This window comes from Podarcis raffonei, chromosome 14, assembly GCF_027172205.1.
Source record: "Podarcis raffonei isolate rPodRaf1 chromosome 14, rPodRaf1.pri, whole genome shotgun sequence".
NCBI classification, from domain to species: Eukaryota; Metazoa; Chordata; class Lepidosauria; order Squamata; family Lacertidae; genus Podarcis; species Podarcis raffonei.
In genome coordinates, this window is record NC_070615.1 from 5,370,062 (window position 1) to 5,389,114 (window position 19,053).

General features: G+C 42.4%; 1 protein-coding gene across 5 annotated transcripts in view; it reads right to left on the reverse strand.

Moving 5' to 3' along the window:
- The window catches only part of FAM81A (family with sequence similarity 81 member A), a 50,628-nt gene that overhangs the window by 25,402 nt on the left and 6,173 nt on the right, over positions 1-19,053 (reverse strand). For 4 of the 5 annotated variants that reach the window (XM_053364679.1, XM_053364680.1, XM_053364677.1 and 1 more), the window contains exon 2: positions 263-332. The exons of the other annotated variant lie outside the window; for it this stretch is intronic. In XM_053364679.1, coding sequence (XP_053220654.1) covers positions 263-309 — 47 coding nt within the window. In that variant the 5' untranslated portion in view covers positions 310-332. The remainder of the gene's footprint in view (positions 1-262; positions 333-19,053) is intronic. 5 annotated transcript variants of the gene reach the window in all.

Genomic DNA, 19,053 nt, shown 5'->3' on the forward strand with positions numbered 1-19,053 from the left:
CTGTAAGAGTTCCATGGAAGGATGGGCCTAGAGTAAATGGGCCTTCGTCACCAAATGTTATTTGACCTCCAACTCCCATCATTCCCAGCAAGTACATTCAGTGGTTGGCAGTGATGCAGGCTGGAGTCCAGCAACGTATGGAGGGGGCTACCGGGTCTGGGAAGCCTTCAATAAATAAATATTTCAAATCACACCCCACTCCACACCCCACACACCCTCTGCCACCCCGTCAAAGCCAGTTCCCTCACATGTCTCAGGATACCTTTCAGTTGGGCCAAGTGTGGAGAATATCGGGCTTCGCTGTGCCATCCTCTCTTTCCAAGAATTTATGCCTGTTTGGGAAACAGCAACACAACATGACTGAAGCAGTTAAATTATTCATCTGTTTATAGCTGGCACAGAACAGTCACTTCACGCCAGCAATGCCACTGTTGGAGGGCACTTTTGGAATCTGCACAGCCAAGATAGCACAAAACTTCCCCATGGAGAAGGCAGTGGCTTGTGGAGGCTCCCAGGGTTATCTGCAACGTGGGTTGGGCAGAAGCAAAACACATGGGAGTAACACCTGGGCCAAGACCCCTGGCATTGCACCAAAGAGCCTAAGGCCTACACTATCAGGAGAACATGAGGATGCTGTTCCCATATTGAACATGCAGGTAAAGCTTACCTGTGTGCAGAGGTACAAAAGAGGATGTGTTAGGCCCTGGCACTCTGATGGAATACAGGAAGGCCTGCTAATATTGAGTCAGGAGCAGGCACATGTCCTGATGGGCAGCCCTGGTTCTCTAGGATTTGGGGGTTGGGTATCTCCTAGCCCTAGCTGGAGGTGCTGCTAGGGACTGAAATGAGGAGCCTGCAAAGAAGTATGCTCCCCTGAGCAACAGCCCATTTCTTGGGAAATAGATTGAGCTAGGACTATAACATGGCCAGTCCACTTCAAGAGTCTCAGCCAGAGCAATTGCAGAATCACTGCAGGACCTATCAGTTTGGGCTGGTGTCCCAGAACAGAGAGTCTGAGAGATCCAGAGGGTGGCAACACACAAACGGGCCTTTTCTGCAGTGGCTCCCTGCCTGTGGAATGTTCTCTCCAGGGAGGTTCGCCTGGAGCCTTCATTATACACCTTTAAGCGCCAGGCAAAAACGTTCCTCTTTAACCAGGCCTTTGGTTGATTTGATTGATATATTATGCCCTTTTAAAATGTGTTGGGTGGTGGTGGTGATTGTTTTTTAATTATTTGATTATGCATTTTGTATAGGGCAGTATATAAATTCAGTAAATAAAACAATAAAAAACATACTGGGGAATGTCTTGTGTAGCTATCCTTTGCCTCTATTTTTATTTTTAATCTATATGCTTCAGAGCTGTCACCAGATGAAATAAATCTTAGTGAATTGCTTGTATGAGTTTGATTCATTGATTGGTTACAATAAACACAATTATTTTGGAGGCAAGACACACGTTTCCTTTGCTTTTTGAGGATGCTGAGAGGCCTTGAAAGGGAGAAGATGGTGGTGGCGGCAGAGATGGGCCCAGCCAGGCCCGCGGCAGAGGAGACACCTACTTGCCCCTGCCTCACCTTCCCCCTCCGCCACCACTAACTTCTCCTTCCTCTGTGCCTCTGGGGCCACCTTCACACCACACATTTAAAGTCCTATGAATACCATTGAAACAGTCATGGCTTCCCTCAAAGAATTCTGGGAGCTGTAGTCTGTTAAGAGTGCTGAGAGTTGTTAAAGAGAGCCCTATTCCCCCCACAGAGCTACAATTCTCAGAGTGGCTTAACTGTCAACCTCTCTTCACAGGCAACTCTAGAACTGGAACTCTGTAAGGGAAATATGGGCTTCCTCACAACTCTCAGAACACTTAACAAACTACAGCTCCCAGAATTCTTGAGGGGAAGCCGTGTTGAATCATAGAATCATAGAGTTGGAAGAGACCACAAGGGCCATCGAGTCCAAGCAGGAAACACCATCAGAGCACTCCTGACATATGGTTGTCAAGCCTCTGCTTAAAGACCTCCAAAGCAGGAGACTCCACCACACTCCTTGGCAGCAAATTCCACTGTCAAACAGCTCTTACTGTCAGGAAGTTCTTCCTAATGTTTAGGTGGAATCTTCTTTCTTGTAGTTTGGATCCATTGCTCCGTGTCCGCTTCTCTGGAGCAGCAGAAAACAACCTTTCTCCCTCCTCTATGTGACATCCTTTTATATATTTGAACATGGCTATCATATCACACCTTAGCCTCCTCTTCTCCAGGCTAAACATGCCCAGCTCCCTTAGCCGTTCCTCATAAGGCATCGTTTCCAGGCCTTTGACCATTTTGGTTGCCCTCCTCTGGACACGTTCCAGTTTGTCAGTGTCCTTCTTGAACTGTGGTGCCCAGAACTGGACACAGTACTCCAGGTGAGGTCTGACCAGAGCAGAATACAGTGGCACTATTACTTCCCTTGATCTAGATGCTATACTCCTATTGATGCAGCCCAGAATTGCATTGGCTTTTTTAGCTGCCGCGTCACACTGTTGGCTCATGTCAAGTTTGTGGTCAACCAAGACTCCTAGATCCTTTTCACATGTAGTGCTCTCAAGCCAGGTGTCACCCATCTTGTATTTGTGCCTCTCATTTTTTTTGCCCAAGTGCAATACTTTACATTTCTCCCTGTTAAAATTCATCTTGTTTGTTTTGGCCCAGTTCTCTAATCTGTCAAGGTCGTTTTGAAGTGTGATCCTGTCCTCTGGGGTGTTAGCCACCCCTCCCAGTTTGGTGTCATCTGCAAATTTGATCAGGATGCCCTTGAGTCCATCATGATTCAAAGTAGTATCATTGTGCTTTAAAAGTATGGTGTGAATTTGGTCAGAGTTGAGGGGCCCAGTAGCACGGGAGGAAGAGAACAGCTCCAGCACTGCTCTACAGCGCTGTGTGATTAAGAAGTTTAAAATAATATATACATTTTAAACGTCCCATCCCATAGGCTGGTGCCAAGCCTTTTGAAAGCGACTTCTGGCCCTTTTCTATCTCTTTGGCTTGGGCTGTCTTTCTGAGCATGACTTTGCACCCCTTTCTCAAGCCCATGTTCCTTTCTTGCCTGCTGCTCAGAAGCTACAGAAGCAAGAAAGGAACCTTCCTGGAAAATGTCCAGATCTTACTCTCCCTCTGATCGACCATACGTTCCCATTCAAGCCTACTTTCTTTCTGCCTCTCAGCCAACTTTCATGTGACTGTGGAGAAGGAAAGCAAGAAAGAGAAATAAATGGGAGAGGATCTGATGGAGCAACAGAAGGAGGGAGAACCCTCTGCAAGTGACCAGCTTGGACCCCTGGAGACAGACTCCTGTTGGGTGGGGAAGAGAGGGAGGGAAAAGGAGGTAGCTCAAACCACTTTTTGTCCTGGCCCCATCTACCACCTAAAGACCTCACATTGTTCCCCTGCATCTGTTTTAGATTGCAAGCCTCTTGAGGACAGGGACCTTTCACACCCATTCATTGTAAAGCACCCAGACGGCACTATGCAAATCATCATAATTATAACAAAGGCTCATTTCATTCCAGCACAATAACCTGCAATATAAAATTAAACCAGACTCTGGCCCTCACCGCTTTGCTTTCTGAATGGAATTCACAAAGATTAGACAGTCACCAAGGCCGGCTACCAAAAAAGAAAAAAAGAAAAGCCAGACTGGAGTCCCACTTGCCACCTCAGAGGCCATTTGCTCTGAGGCTGATCTCACATGCTCTGCAAACACTGGAACACCCACTGAAACCTGGCAGGATGTGCCATCAGGAGGACTGCTTGGGGGTTACTGATTAAACATGATGCAATATGGTGCGCAGATGGAAAGGGAACAGAGGGGTTATTTCGATGGAAGTGTCAGCTTTGCAGAGAAAAAAACCCCACAAGGGATATCCTGCAAAACATCACAAGATACTGCTTGTCTATTAACCAAGGCCACGTTTCCCAAGCACTGCACGGAAAAGACAGACTTGCTGTGTGCTCCTCCCCTCAAAATGATACCACCTCTCTGGGAGAGAGCTTTTGAAAATAGGGCTGCTCCCATGTCTGTAGGAACACCATATACATTAGATGAAATTGCCTGTTGCCTGTCAGCCCCCACCCCACAAGCTGTTAACTAAGATTCTGGGGATGCCATGGAATTCTCCAGATGCTTAGGGGAGAGGTATCAGCAACAGACTGCCAACAGGCAGTGCTGGTTATGAGAGATGAGTGAGAGGTCCTTTGCTAGACAAGAGAAAAAGATAGCTAGCCTATTGAACTTGGAGTTGTTTGACTTATGGTATGACAAAGTTAAAGTACATAGAGCATGGGTAGGTAAACTAAGGCCCAGGGGCCAGATCCGGCCCAATCGCCTTCTAAATCCGGCCCACAGACGGTCTGGGGATCACCATGTTTTTACACGAGTAGAATGTGTCCTTTTATTTAAAATGCATCTCTGGGTTATTTGTGGGGCATAGGAACTCATTTATTCCCCCCCCAAAAAAATGTATAGTCTGCCCCCCCCAAGGTCTGAGGGACAGTGGACTGGCCCCCAATGAACGGAAAACTGATTAAAAAACAAACAAACTGGAAGAGAAATTGTTTGATTTGTGTGATAGTAAAATAATAATGATGGGTGATTTTAATTGTGTCATTTCCCTTGACCTAGATAGAACGGTACGGAAAACAGATTCAAAATAAGGGAAATTGCCAAATGCCTTTTTTGATATGGTGTCCAATTTTGACTTAACTGACCTATGGCGACTTAAGCATCCATTAGAACACAAATTTACTTTTTTCTCAAATGCAAACAATTCTTCAAGCAGAATACACCTTTTATTGGCTTTGAAAGAGTTAACAACTAGGGTAAAAAAGGTAGAAATTCAACCTAAGATATTATCCAATCACAATGACATATTTATGACAATAACAGGAGGGAAATGTTCTTCATTTAGGTGGAAGGTAAATGATGTGGTATTGCAAAATGAACAAATTATGAGTAAGGGGCAACACTCCCTTACAATATTATTTTTTTACCTCAGTCTAAAGAAACAGATTTAATTGTAGTATGGGATGCGAGTAAGGCAGTGGTGAGAGGTTTCCTAATTCAACAAAATACTTTTCAAAAAAAGAGAAAGGGGAAAAAAGAAGCAGGAGATATTAGATGCCTTGTTGAATAAGGATAATAAGTTAATTGGAAAACCAAAGGATAAAGATGTGTGTGTGTCAAGTGATTAAAATACTGTAAGCACAATTTTTGCTGTTAGTTAAGAGATTGAGATGAAAATTTAATTAATGAAACAGAATTTTTTTGAATTTGCTCACAAGCCACGTAAATTGTTAGCATGGCAACTCAAAAAAGAAAGAAAAAATAGCACAATAAATAATATTGTAGATGAGGATAAGCATTTGACTAGCTGAAAAGAGATAAGGAAAGCATTTGAAAAATATTATATTTCATTATATTGATGTGAGAAATAGGACTTTAAGAAAATGGACTCTTATTTAAGTGACTGTAACATACCGAGAGTATCTAAGGAAAATTGGCAAATTTTGAATGCACCCAAATCGATATCGGAATTGCAAATGGCGATAAACTGAATAAATATGGGGAAAGCACCGGGGCCAGAAGGACTTACAGCCATTTTTTTATAAAAAGTTTCAGGATATACTTATATAGGTGTACCTCGGGTTAAGAACTTAATCCGTTCCGGAGGTCCGTTCTTAACCTGAAACTGTTCTTAACCTGAGATACCACTTTAGCTAATGGGGCCTCCCACTGCCGCTGTGCCGCCGCCACGCAATTTCTGTTCTCATCCTGAAGCAAAGTTCTTAACCCGAGGTACTATTTCTGGGTTAGCGGAGCCTGTAACCTGAAGCGTCTGTAACCTGAGGTACCACTGTAGAACCACTTAAGGACACCATGAAGGGAATTTTGGTACAGGAGTAGTTCCAGCTTCATGGAAAGATGCATTCATTATTTTGATCCACAAACAAGACAGTGTCCTAACAAAAACTAAAAATTACAGACCTATTTCCTTATTGAATTGTGACTACAAACAATTTGCTACAATATTGGCTAATAGATTGTTTTTTTTTTTTATAATATTTTTATTGAACAGTTTTTTATATAACAGAAACAAAACATACATAAACAAACATCAAACAATAGTAAAACATAAAACAAGTACCATTTCATAACCCAATTTCTAAACCTTACTTCCACGACCTCCTCTTACTTCCCGTTTCTGTATTCCAAATTCTTACAGTTATTCAGCGAAATCTTGCCTTATTTTGTTATAAATTTATACTAATCACCCTTATTCTCTTTGTCATGGCCATTACTAATAGTAACCATTTATTTTAATCCAGCATCATTCTAACTGTCATTAATTTTATAATGTTTCTTTAAATAGTCCTTGAACTTTTTCCATTCTTCTTCCGCCGCTTCTCTTCCCTGGTCTTGGATTCTGCTCGTCATCTCTGCCAAGCTCATATAGTCCATCACCTTCATCTGCCATTCTTCCAGTGTGGGTAGATCCTGTGTCTTCCAGTACTTTGCAATGAGTATTCTGGCTGCTGTTGTGGCGTACATAAAAAAGGTTGTATCTTTCTTTAGCACCCCCTGGCCGACAATACCCAAGAGAAAGGCCTCTGGTTTCTTGGTGAAAGTATATTTAAATACCTTTTTCAGTTCATTATAGATCATTTCCCAGAATGCCTTAATCTTCGGGCACGTCCACCAGAGGTGAAAAAATGTACCTTCCTTTTCTTTACATTTCCAACATTTATTATCAGGCAAATGGTAGATTTTTGCAAGCTTGACTGGGGTTATGTACCACCTATAAATCATTTTCATTATATTTTCTCTTAAGGCGTTACACGCCGTAAACTTCAACCCGGTGGTCCACAACTTTTCCCAGTCAGCAAACATGATGTTATGACCAATGTCCTGAGCCCATTTAATCATAGTTGATTTAACCGTTTCATCTTGTGTGTTCCATTTCAGCAGCAGATTATACATTTTTGACAAATTCTTAGTACTGGATTCTAACAGTTCAGTCTCTAATTTTGATTTTTCCACCTGGAAGCCTATTTTTCTGTCTAGTTTAAACACTTCATTTATTTGATGATAATGTAACCAATCTCTCACCTTCCCTTTTAATTTTTCAAAACTCTGCAATCTCAGTTTGTCCCCTTCCTTTTCCAAAATTTCCCAATATCTTGGCCATTTCGACTCCATATTTAGCTTTTTAACTGCCTTAGCTTCCATTGGTGATAGCCATCTTGGAGTCTTATTTTCCAGCAAGTCCTTATATCTAACCCAGACATTCAATAGTGCTTTTCTGACAATATGGTTTTTGAAACTTTTATGCGCTTTAACCTTGTCATACCACAAATATGCATGCCACCCAAAAATATTGTTAAATCCCTCCAAATCCAGAATGTCTGTGTTTTCAAGAAGCAGCCATTCTTTTAGCCAGCAGAAAGCTGCTGCTTCATAGTACAATTTAAAGTCTGGCAGGGCAAACCCCCCTCTTTCCTTTGAATCCGTTAATATCTTAAATTTTATTCTGGGCTTCTTGCCCTGCCAGACAAATTTAGATATATCTTTCTGCCACTTCTTGAAACAGTCCATTTTGTCCATTATTTGTAGTGCTTGAAACAAAAACAACATTCTTGGCAATACATTCATTTTTATAACTGCAATTCGACCTAACAAGGAAAGCTTCAAGTTTGACCAAATCTCTAGATCTTTTTTCACTTCTGTCCAAGTTTTTTCATAATTGTCTTTAAATAAATTCACATTCTTAGCTGTCATATTCACACCCAGATATTTCACTTTTTTAACCACAGTCAACCCCGTCTCATTCTGAAACCTTTCTTTTTCTATCTGTGTTAAATTTTTCTCCAATACCTTAGTTTTTAACTTATTCAATTTAAATCCTGCCAATTGACCAAACTCTTGGATTATTTCCAAAACTCTTTTCGTGCTAGCTTCTGGCTCCTGTAATGTAAGTACCAGGTCATCTGCAAATGCTCTCAATTTGTATTGTTTGACTCCGACCTGAATCCCTTTAACCAACTGGTCCCTCCTGATCATATTAAGCAAAACCTCCAGGACCGATATAAAAAGTAGTGGGGAGATAGGGCACCCCTGACGTGTCCCTTTTTCAATCTTGAACTCTTCTGTAACCACATTATTTACAATTAATTTTGCTTTCTGTTCAGAATATATTGCACCTATACCATTTTCAAACCCTTGACCTACCCCCATCCCCCGGAGGTTCTTCAACATAAAACTCCAAGAAATGTTGTCGAAGGCTTTCTCGGCATCCACAAATATCAAAACAGCCTTAGTGTTTATATTCACTTCCAACTTCTCCAAAATGTCAATTATATTCCTTACATTGTCCGACAAATGCCTTTTCGGGAGAAAGCCCGCTTGGTCCCCATGAATCTCCTCCATCAAAACTCTTTTCAGTCTCTTTGCTAGAACATCAGCAAAGATTTTGTAATCCACATTTAGTAAGGAGATGGGTCGGTAGTTCTTAAGTTGGGTCTTTTCAGTCTCTGTCTTTGGTATAAGTGTAATGTAGGCCTCTCTCCACGTGTCGGGTGCCCTTTTCCCCTTCATGATCTCGTTACAGACTTCCTTCAAAGGTTGTATCAACTCTTCCTTTAAAACCTTGTAGTATTTGGAAGTCAGTCCATCAGGTCCAGGCGATTTGCCCAACGTCATGTTTTGAATGGCACCTTCTATTTCCTGTATTGATATCTCCTGATTCAAAATTGTCTTACTTTCCTGCGAAATCTTTTTCAGCCCATTTTTCTCGAGGAATTGTTGTATATCTGTTTCATTCTGCGGCCCTTGTGTATACAATTGTCTAAAGTAGTTCTGAAAACAATTCCTAATTTCCACTGGGTTACATATGTTCTTACCTTCCACTTCTAAGTTTGTTACCGTGTTGAGTTTTTGTCTCTTCTTTATTTGCCAAGCCAATAACTTGCCACATTTGTCTGCAGATTCAAAAGACTTCTGTCTCATTTGTTTAATTTTCCATTCTACTTCTTGATTCATCAGTTCCATATATTGTATTTGGTACAATTTAATTTCTCTTAGAATCTCTTGCGATTTTGGCTTCGATCTTAATTTCCTTTCCCCTTCTTTTATCTTTTCCAAGATTTTCTCTTTCCTCTCATTTTGCTTTCTTCTCTTTAATGTATTTTGTTGTATCAAGAACCCTCTCATCACGGCTTTACTTGCGTCCCATACAATTCTTTTTTCTACTTTAGTCCTTAGATTAATTTCAAAATAATCTTTCAAAGTTTTTTGGGCCTTTTTACAGATCTCCTCGTCTCTAAATAAGGTGTCATTCATTCTCCATCTGAAGGAGCCAGTTGTTGTTTGCTTCATCACCATCTTTACTGCATTGTGGTCGGAGAGAGTTTTGGGGCAGATTTCCACTTTCTTTATGTTCGACGCCATACTGCTAGTCACCCAAATTTGGTCGATCCTAGTCCATGTCATTTTGGCTTCAGAAAAGAAGGTTCCCTCTCTCTCTAATGGGTGTTTTGTTCTCCAAATGTCAATCAAATCCATATTGTCAGTCATTTCAAAAAAGGTTTTTGGTAGTCTTCCATCTTTTGTGACTACCTGTCTTTGTGCTTTGTCCATATTTGTTGAAACTACTCCATTCATGTCTCCCATCATAATCAGTTTATAATCCATAAAGTCCATTAAAGTCTCATGCAACTTCTTAAAAAATTCTGTTTTCCCTTCATTTGGTGCATATATCCCCACTATCAGAAATTTTTCTCCTTGAAATTGGATTTCAATTGCCAAATATCTTCCTTGGTCATCTTTAAAGATTTGTTTCGGCTGCAGATTTTCCTTTACGTAGATCACCACTCCTCTCTTTTTTACTTTATCTGAAGATATAAATTCTTGTCCCAGTCTCTTATTTATTAGCAATTTTCTATGTGCTCTTGTCACATGGGTCTCTTGTAAACAGATCAAGTCCAAATGATCTTTCTTTAAAACATGAAATATATTTTTTCTTTTTCGGGGGTTGTTTAGACCATTACAATTCCAAGTTAGAAGTTGCAAAGCCATGATGGGGTTATTTAATTCCTCCTACAGCTCCCAATTGTTGTTCGTCCTTTGTCGGTGGTTCTGTGTCTTTGTCTAATCTTGAAGGATGTCCTTCTCCTGGATGGGTCTCTTCCTGTAGGTCTTCTTCGTGTTCTCCCAAGAACTTGTCTTTATCACTCACTGTTTTAATTCTTCTTTTCTTTCCTTTATATTTAAAAGACAAGCCTTGGGGAAACTCCCACCTGAATAGTATGTAGTTCCTCTTCAGTAGTGTCACCAAATCCTTGTAAGGACCTCTTGCATCCAAGATACTTTTAGGGATGTCTTTAAAAATCTCAATATAAAAATCCTCAATCCGAAGGGTTGTTTGATAATGCAGGTTCAATATTTTATCCCTCTCTTCTTTGGATCTTAAAGTTATCAAGCAATCTCTGGGTCTATTCTTCTTCTGCCTTGTTCCCAACCTGAATGCACTCTCTATTTTGAACTCTTCTTCTTTCAAATCTTGCTTCCAAAAATCAGAAAACTCTTTTGTCAAATAATCCACCAAGTTGTCTCCTTCTTTTTCCGGCACAAGTCTAATCCTTAGGTTTTTCTCCTTGCGTAACATATCCTGCATAGAAAGTGTCAGTTCATACTCATCCAATTTCCTGTACACCGGTGGAAGTTTCCCTTCAACAACAGTAGCAATTTCCTTAGCTTCTTCGGCTATCTTTCGCGTTGTAGATGAATCTTCCAATAGTTTCCCAATTGCTTCTGCATTAGAGTTCACTTTATTTCCAAGGTCAGTTATACTTTTTGTATTCAAATCAATTTTCCCAGAGATTTCTTCAATTTTCTTATTTGTTTCAGCACCTTGCTTCTTTAATTCCTCTAAAGAATCACTTATTTTTCCCAAGGCCTTTGTAAATGCATCTTCTGAAGACATTGTTTTCACTCTTGCCTTTGTGGCAGCTGCAGTTCCCGGGGCCCCTGATACAGAGGCCCTTCTTTGCATAGAAGAGTCCACTTTGTATTGTCTACCAGATCTCAAAGTTGTTTCTTGTGGATCTTCTTTCTGTTTACCATCTGCCATAACAAAGTCTTTCGTTCAAGGTCATTCCCACACTCTTAAGCTGTCAACAATAAAGAGTTCTCAGGTTTTAAATTCCACTTAGTTGCTGAAACTGACCAAATCCTCTAGAGGGCGCAAAATCAGTTTCTGAACTTTGAATTGTTCCCACACTTCCAAAAAGCAAAAGCCCTCCAAATCCCTTACTTTGTAAAAGATCCAAATTAAAAGTGTCCTGCAAATGGCTTACTATGTAACCAAATACGATGTTTCAAGTTGAGAGTAACCAAAGTCTATATGTCAGTTACTTTCTAACCTTATTTGTAACAACCGTCCTTGGCCGGTGTCTTTCCTCCGGCAGTCCGACCCCCAGGTAGAAAAGCAGCGGTGATCAGTACAATCTCCTTTAAATTAGGCAGGAAATCCCTTTAAAATCTTCTTCCCCCCCTTCCCTGCCTTTTGGGGGGGAGTTCTTTGCTTGGTGTTGGGTTTCTTAGCTCATAAAAGCTCCTGTCAAAAGTTACAGCTTCACTGTCTTTCGCTTTAATCTTGCTGCAGGACGGTAAGCAGACTTCCTTTTTAGTACTTATCCGTCTCGGTGCCCAAATTCATTAATTTTAACGTCCAATTTGTAATGCAAACTCAATCCTACTCACGGAAAGTTGCTCTTTTTTAATCCAAAATCTTCGGAAGAAGTCAGCGCTCTCCGCTGATGGCGACGCGGCTTCGCTTCGCAGGCTGGGTGAAAGCGACTCTCAGCACCGCTCCACGCACCCCTCCGCTGATCTATAGCCTTTAAAAAGGCTATTTCACAACGTCGGGGGGGGCAAAGGTGCCCGCCGAGTCTCCGGTTCACAGGCAACGCGCCTGTGACTTTTAAGGGTCTTTGCTCCGCCGTGAGCAACAAGACCCGAACCCGCGAAGCAGATCTCTCCCGGAGCTCCGGGAGAAATCCGCCATTCAGCGCTGGCGCTAACCCGGAAGTCCCAATATTGGCTAATAGATTGAAAAGGACATTGACTGAGTCAGTCCACAGAGACCAGGCTGGGATTTTACCAGGCCAACAAATGAAAGAAAATATAGGAAATGTAATTAATTTAATAGCTTACGTGGAAGTAAGAAATGAAAAACAGGCTGCGTTAATCTTCCTAGATGCAGATAAAGCTTTTGACAACATTTCATGGTCATTTATGATTAAGGTTTTAGAGAAAATGGAAATAGGTAATTATTTCCTAGGAGGAATTAAAACAATCTATACTGATCAATCTGCAAATATAGTAATAAATTATATTATTTCGGACAAATGCCAAATAGAAAAAGGAATGAGACAAGACTCCCTGTTTGTTATGTCATTAGAAATACTGCTTCAGAATATAATGAGAAAAAGGGAAATTAAAGGTTATGAGGTGGGACGTAGAGTCTATAAATTAAGGGCATTTGCTGCTGATGTGGTGTTGACACTAGAACAACCTTTGGAGACGGTTCTCTAAGCATTAGAATAAATTAAAAGGTTTGGAGAAGTGGTGGGTTTCAAAATAAACTCAGATAAAACCAAAATGTTGGTTAAAACATGGATGAGCAGTCGAATTTTTTTTTAGAAAGGATGTCTGGTTTAAAAATAGGCAAAAAATTAAAGTATTTAGAAATTTAGCTGACAATAAGAAAGCGCTACCTATTTGAAAATAATTATATTAAATTGTGGAAAGAGGTTAAGAAAGAGTTGGAGATATGGGGGAGAATGAAACTCTCCCTGTTAGATGGAATTTCAGCCATTAAAATGAATATACTCCCTAGGATGCTGTTTTTACTCCAAGCAATCCCGATTGTAAATCATTCAAGCTGCTTCAAAGAATGGAAAAAAGATGTCTCTAAATTTATCTGGCAAGGGGAGAAGCCAATAATAAAATATTTTGTATCCTGATAGATACAAAAGAAAGAGGAGGCTTTGCCCTGCCAGATTTGCAATTGTATTATGAGGGAGGTTGTTTGTGTAGGTTGAAAGAATGGATTGTATTGGACAATGCAAACATCTTAGATTTAGAGGGTCATGATTTAAAATTTGGCTGACATGCATGTCTTTGGTATGGGAAGGCTAAAACCTATGAGTTTCATGAACCACATTCGTAGGAAGAATCTATATAGAGTCTGGGGGAAATATATAAATATGCTGGAAAGAAAAACACCTATATGGCTATCTCACATCAAAGCAATTACAATTAAGAGAGTTAATATGGATAGACAATGGGCATTTTATAGGGAACTGCTGGATTTTATGGGGAGGTGGAACCCAATGGAAAACTTAAGGAGCCAAGTTATAGATTGGTTGCAATATCACCAAATACACAACATGTTTAAATTAGATAGAAAGAATGGATTTATGAACTAAAGTTCACAATTCAAAAAAGAACACTTACAAAATGATAAACTTCTGTCTAAAATGTACATTTTTTTATTAGAATGGGAAACAAAAGACGAGCTTGTTAAAGTTTAAATGACACACTGGGCAATAGATATAGCACACAATATAGATCTTAACCTCTGGGAGAAACTTTGGGAAAGTGACCTGAAATTTACTGCATGTTATTAATTGAAAGAGAATTACTTGAAAATGATCCATAGATTGTATTTAACTCTGATTAGGCTGGCTAAGATTTATAAAACAGAATCAGATACATGTTGGAAGTGTAAAGAAGTGGAGGGAACCTTTTTTCACATGTGGCGGACATGTTAAAGGGTAAAAGTATATTGGGAAATGAATTATAATGAATTGGAAAAAAATGTTTAAAATTACTCCCCCCCCCAAAAAAAACCCCCATAGTCCTTTTTATTGGGAATAGCCCAAACAGAAATTCCTAGGTGTCAGAAAAGCTTATTTATGTATGCAATGACTGCAGCCCGTGTTTTGTTAGCCCCAAAATTGAAAGTGAGTGAGGTCCCAACCAAAGAGGACTGGCAATTTAAGTTGACAGAATATGCAGAATTTGCAGATTTAACACACAGAATAAGAGAGCAAGAAAAACATATAATTAAAGAAGAGTGGAAAACATTTATTGAAAATATGGAAAATAAATGTATAAAGCTGAAAACACTGGCAGCAATAAGATAAATTCAACAGAGTAAATAATTTTTGATGTAAAAGTGGAAAACTGATTTGAATGATTAGAGTAAAATATGCAGGAATGTATGATATGTAAAATGAACCATGGAAGGAGAAGAAGAGAAGTCATTGGATATTTTAAAATTTGTAAAATATTTATTTTGAAATGTAAAACTGACAACTTAATAAAAATATTATTTTTATATAAGTCCCGCAAAAATAGACTGGCAGAATAAGCTAATAGAATACACAGAGCTAGCAATGTTGATTGCAAAGATGAGTCTGATATAAAAGAAGACTGGGAATACTTTGGCAAATATTTAAAGAAATATAACAATCAGATAAACTTCCAAGTGGGGTTAAATATATGAGCAGCAGTTAAAATAAGCAGAAGAGGGATGGTAATTAAGGAGATGCAGTTTAACAAGGACTAAATAGTGAAAGGGTTAATCTCAATACTATCTGCACCTAAGCTAACTTCTGCTTTTGTGGTTAAGCAGCTAGCAAAAACCGCAATTGCAAGCTGTGAGCTACTTCCTCTTTGCAATTACTTGAGCTCTGCAAACCAGGAACTACTCTCTGCACATGCTCTTTGCTGCAGTAACGCAAGAGAAGAACACACGAACAAGGGAAGGAGGGGCGTTTAGCTAGCCATATGCCATATAAGGAAATAAGCTTAACCTTGCCAGCTGATTGGAGAATTTGAAGAGGTGGGAAGAGATGGGCAGACTCTCAGGTATAAAGATGCTTGTTTATTTGTATCTATGGGCCAGTCTTTTGGGAACGATCCCACTGGCCACCTCTGTGCACAGATTTCAATAAAACTTTTTTTTCTCCAAAGAAGAATCTTTCCTGGTGCTTTTTGCTCTCTCTTCGGTCCTGGGGACGCAGGCAAACGATTCCCTGGCAAGGATAAGGCTTCAGCCTTCATTTTGGTGCATTGGCCGGGAATTGCCCCACCCCAGGGGGCCGGGGAGGGCCAGGCCCGACCTAGGTGAACAGCCCCGGACCGGCGTTCGCGGCTCCAAGTGCGCACCCCTGCCTGTTCGTGGGGGGAGCCGGCCACACCGCTCCGGAGTGAGACACCTGGTCGAGGGAGAAAAGAGGACGGCCGAAGGAGGGGTCCGCAGCGGAACAGGTAAGCCCTAAGGGAAAGGGCGTGGTAGGAAGCCTGGACAGCTTCACCTGGCTGTGAGCAGTAGAGTGCCGCCAGAAAAGGGATAAAGGGTCTGGCTGTGAGCAGTAGAGTGCCGCCAGAAAAGGAACAAGGGAACTGGCCGTGGCAATAAGGTGCCGCCCCGCCAGACAGGGACGGGAAAAGGGAAAAGGGGAAACAGAGGTGGCAGTAGAGTGCCGCCAGTAAGGTTGGGGAAAGGGGAAACAGAGGGAAAATTATTTTGGTGTGTTTTGTGTGTTGCATGTTGGAATTATATTAGGGTGTGTTTTGTATGTTGCATGTCAGATACTCCAGTGGTTGAATTGTCAAGTGTGGGCCGGGGCTTAGCGTCCCCTTGGCCGAGCGATTGCAGGGCTGTGCATTTCTTGGCAACGAGAGTTCGCCAAGTCACAGTCTGTAGTGGTTGGTGTGTGAAAGGATCTTAAGCCCGGTTAGGAGCGGAGTATCTGAGAAAAAAAATGGGGTCTGGGGCAAGCTAACGTAGTCCTCTGAAATGCTTTTTAACCAACTGGAAGGCAGCTACGAAGCATGATGATTGGGTTCAAATTGAGAAGAGAGAGGATGTGAGGTTGATTGGCCCACCCAAGGAACTAATTGGCCCTTGGAGGGCAGATTTAATTTGCAACTAATCAACCCACTATATCAAAATATCTTGAACGTCCACCCAGACCAGATCCCTTATATTTCTACCTGGAAAACCAATGTAGAAAAGAATCCACCGTGGCTGAAAGCCTGCCGAGGCGACGCCCCACAAAATACAATTTGTGCAGTCTGACCGGCAGGGAAGTCAGAAAAGCCTCCGGTGATATCAGAGCCGGAAGGAGAGGAAGGAGAAGAGGGGGAAGTCATTAAACCGCCGCCACCCTATGCTCCACCAACTGCCCCTCTAGCGAATCCCCCAGGCCCAGGGCCCCAGGACCAGGGAGGAGCCGGCCCTCAGCCTGAACCCTCCAAGGTTGATGAATTAGAGAGCGAAGAGGAAGAGAATGATGAGGAGTTTATGAAGGGACTAATTGAGTTAGCAAAGAAAGGAAAAATGTGGACACAGTATCAGACAATTGAGATTGCAACAGTATGTACAACCCTATGTGAAAGAAGTGGATGTTAGTTCCCATTTGTTAGCAGCAACCAGGGCGTCCCTCCATAAGTCCCATAAGGCACAGAAAAAGGGTGGGACTGCAATGATGCCTCTACGCAGAGTGTATGACCCACCAGCCCCCCAGGACAGGGTGGGGAAGCACCACCATGCACTTATACAGTCCAACATGTGCCTTTTTCAAGTGCTGATGTGTGCAATTGGAGAAATTAGAACCCTACCTTTGAGGAGAACCCAGATGATATTGCCAACGCCCCATTATAAAGGCTGCCTTTGTAGCTCAGGCAGCGTCCGATATTCGCCAAAAAAAATAATCCAGAAGCCTGAGGGGTGCATCGGCCATGGGCTGGAATAGATGTTGGAAATAGCTCAAACCACTTGCAATCAGAGAGATGAGGAGGCCCAGAGAAAAAAGGAGAAGTATCAAACAAGGAAGTTGATGGCATTACAGGCTACCACACCCACCCCTCAGGAAAGAGGAAGTGCCCGGGGAGGAGGGCGAAGCCGTCTGGGGAGGAATCAGTGCGCCATCTGCCGACAGGAAGGGCACTGGAAGAGAGAATGCCCTATTCTATTATTAGGAAGAGATTTGTTGGTAAAGTTGCAAGCCCAAATTATTTTTAAGCCATCGGGAGAAGCCACATTGTCCACTATGTCACTTGGGAAACTGGTTGTGGAGGCACCCCTGAGGGAGTACTGGCGCCTCATGATGGTAAAAGAAGAGGAGGGACCCATCCCCGCCAGTATTCTGGAACAAGTGAACCCCCCAGGAATGGCAAAGAATATCCCACCAATAATTGTGAAGCCCAAGCCATTTGTCAATCCTGTTGCAGTAAATAAGTATCCCATCCCACGAAGGGCGACTGAAGGAGTGTGGGTGCATCTAGAGCGACTGCTCCAACATAGGATCTTGAGGCAATGCCAATCATAGTGGAACACCCCTTTGTTACCAGTGAAGAAAGGAAGCAGGCTATTATCCTGATACCAGAGCCAAAGAACTGCAGAGAACTCCGTGGCTTTCTGGGGTCTGCAGGATTTTGTAGGATATGGATATTTAATTACAGCATCATTGCCAAGCCTCTACATGAGTCAACCAGAGGAACTGAGAGAGACCCCTTTGTTTGAGGCACAGAACAACAGCAAGCCTTCGTGGATTTGAAGAGGGCACTACAGCAAGCCCCAGCGCTTGGCATCCCAAACCCTGAGAAACCCTTTACTCTATTCGTGGATGAGGACCAAGGGACAGCGAAAGGGGTTTTGTGCCAAAATTGGGAAGCTGGCAACAGCCAGTGGCATACCTATCTGAGCGCCTGACGCCTACAGAGCAAGGTTTACCGCCGTGCATGAGAGCAGTTGTGGCAGTAGCCACCCTACTGAACAAAGCAGACAAATTTACTTTTGGCCAAGACACTGTTTGTGTGACCCCGCATGCAGTCCCAGCTCTGCTTGACATGAAGGGTACCTATTTCCTCTCCCAAGCAAAGATGATGAAGAATATTTTAGCAGGCCTGACCTCAAAGATGAAGCAAACCCCCACTGGCCTTCATGGTTTGTGGATGGAAGCAGCTTTGTTAAGGCTGGACAGCGAAAAGCAGGCTATGCAGTGGTAGCCTTGGAAGACCAAGTGATTGAAGCGCAGCCACTCCCGCCTGGAACGTCGGCCCGGCTGGCATAAATAACAGCGCTCACCAGAGCCCTGACCCTAGCAAAGGGACAGAAGATAAACATTTATACTCTAAGTATGCCTTTCTGACTTTACATGCCCATGGAGCCTTATGGAAGGAAAGAGGTTTGCTTACCTCCAGAGGAAACCAGGTGGCCCACCCACAAGCCTTATTGAACCTTCTGGATGCTGTATGGGAGCCCGAGGCAGTGGCAGTTATCCATTGTTATGGACACAAAACTGGACTAGGAGAAGTGGCCAGAGGAAACCGACTAGCAGACAGAGTGGCCAAGGAAGCAGCCCGGGAACCAGCTCCCGCGTCAGTTATTGGAGCACTGGTCCCTGGAAGGATCTTGAACACCGCTGATAAGCCAATATACACTAAAAAGGAAAGGGACACTGCAGATGCTCAGGAGCTGACATTGTCCGAAGAAGGATGGTACCTTACCCATGATGACAGAATATGGATCCCAGAGTCCCTTTCTCGGCAGATTGCTCAGAGATACCATGAGTCCACCCACATGGGACCAGATGCCACAACCAGACAGCTGAAGCAGTGCTTCTACATAGCCCACCTTTATCAACTGGCAGCCCAGATTTTCAGGAAGTGCCCGCTATGTCAAAAGAATAATCCCAGAACCGGACCCTTGGCTCCCCCGGGGATTCAGCATAGTGGAACTGCACCCATGGAAGACCTTGTTGTGGATTTCACTGAATTGCCCCGCTGTGAACTATACCGCTACCTGTTCGTGGCGATCTGCACGTATACAGGATGGGTTGAAGCCTGGCCTACCAGAACTGAGGGGGCGTCCGAGGTAACCAGGTGCCTGTTACGGGAGATCATTCCCCGCTATGGACTACCTAGGTCAATAGGATCTGACAA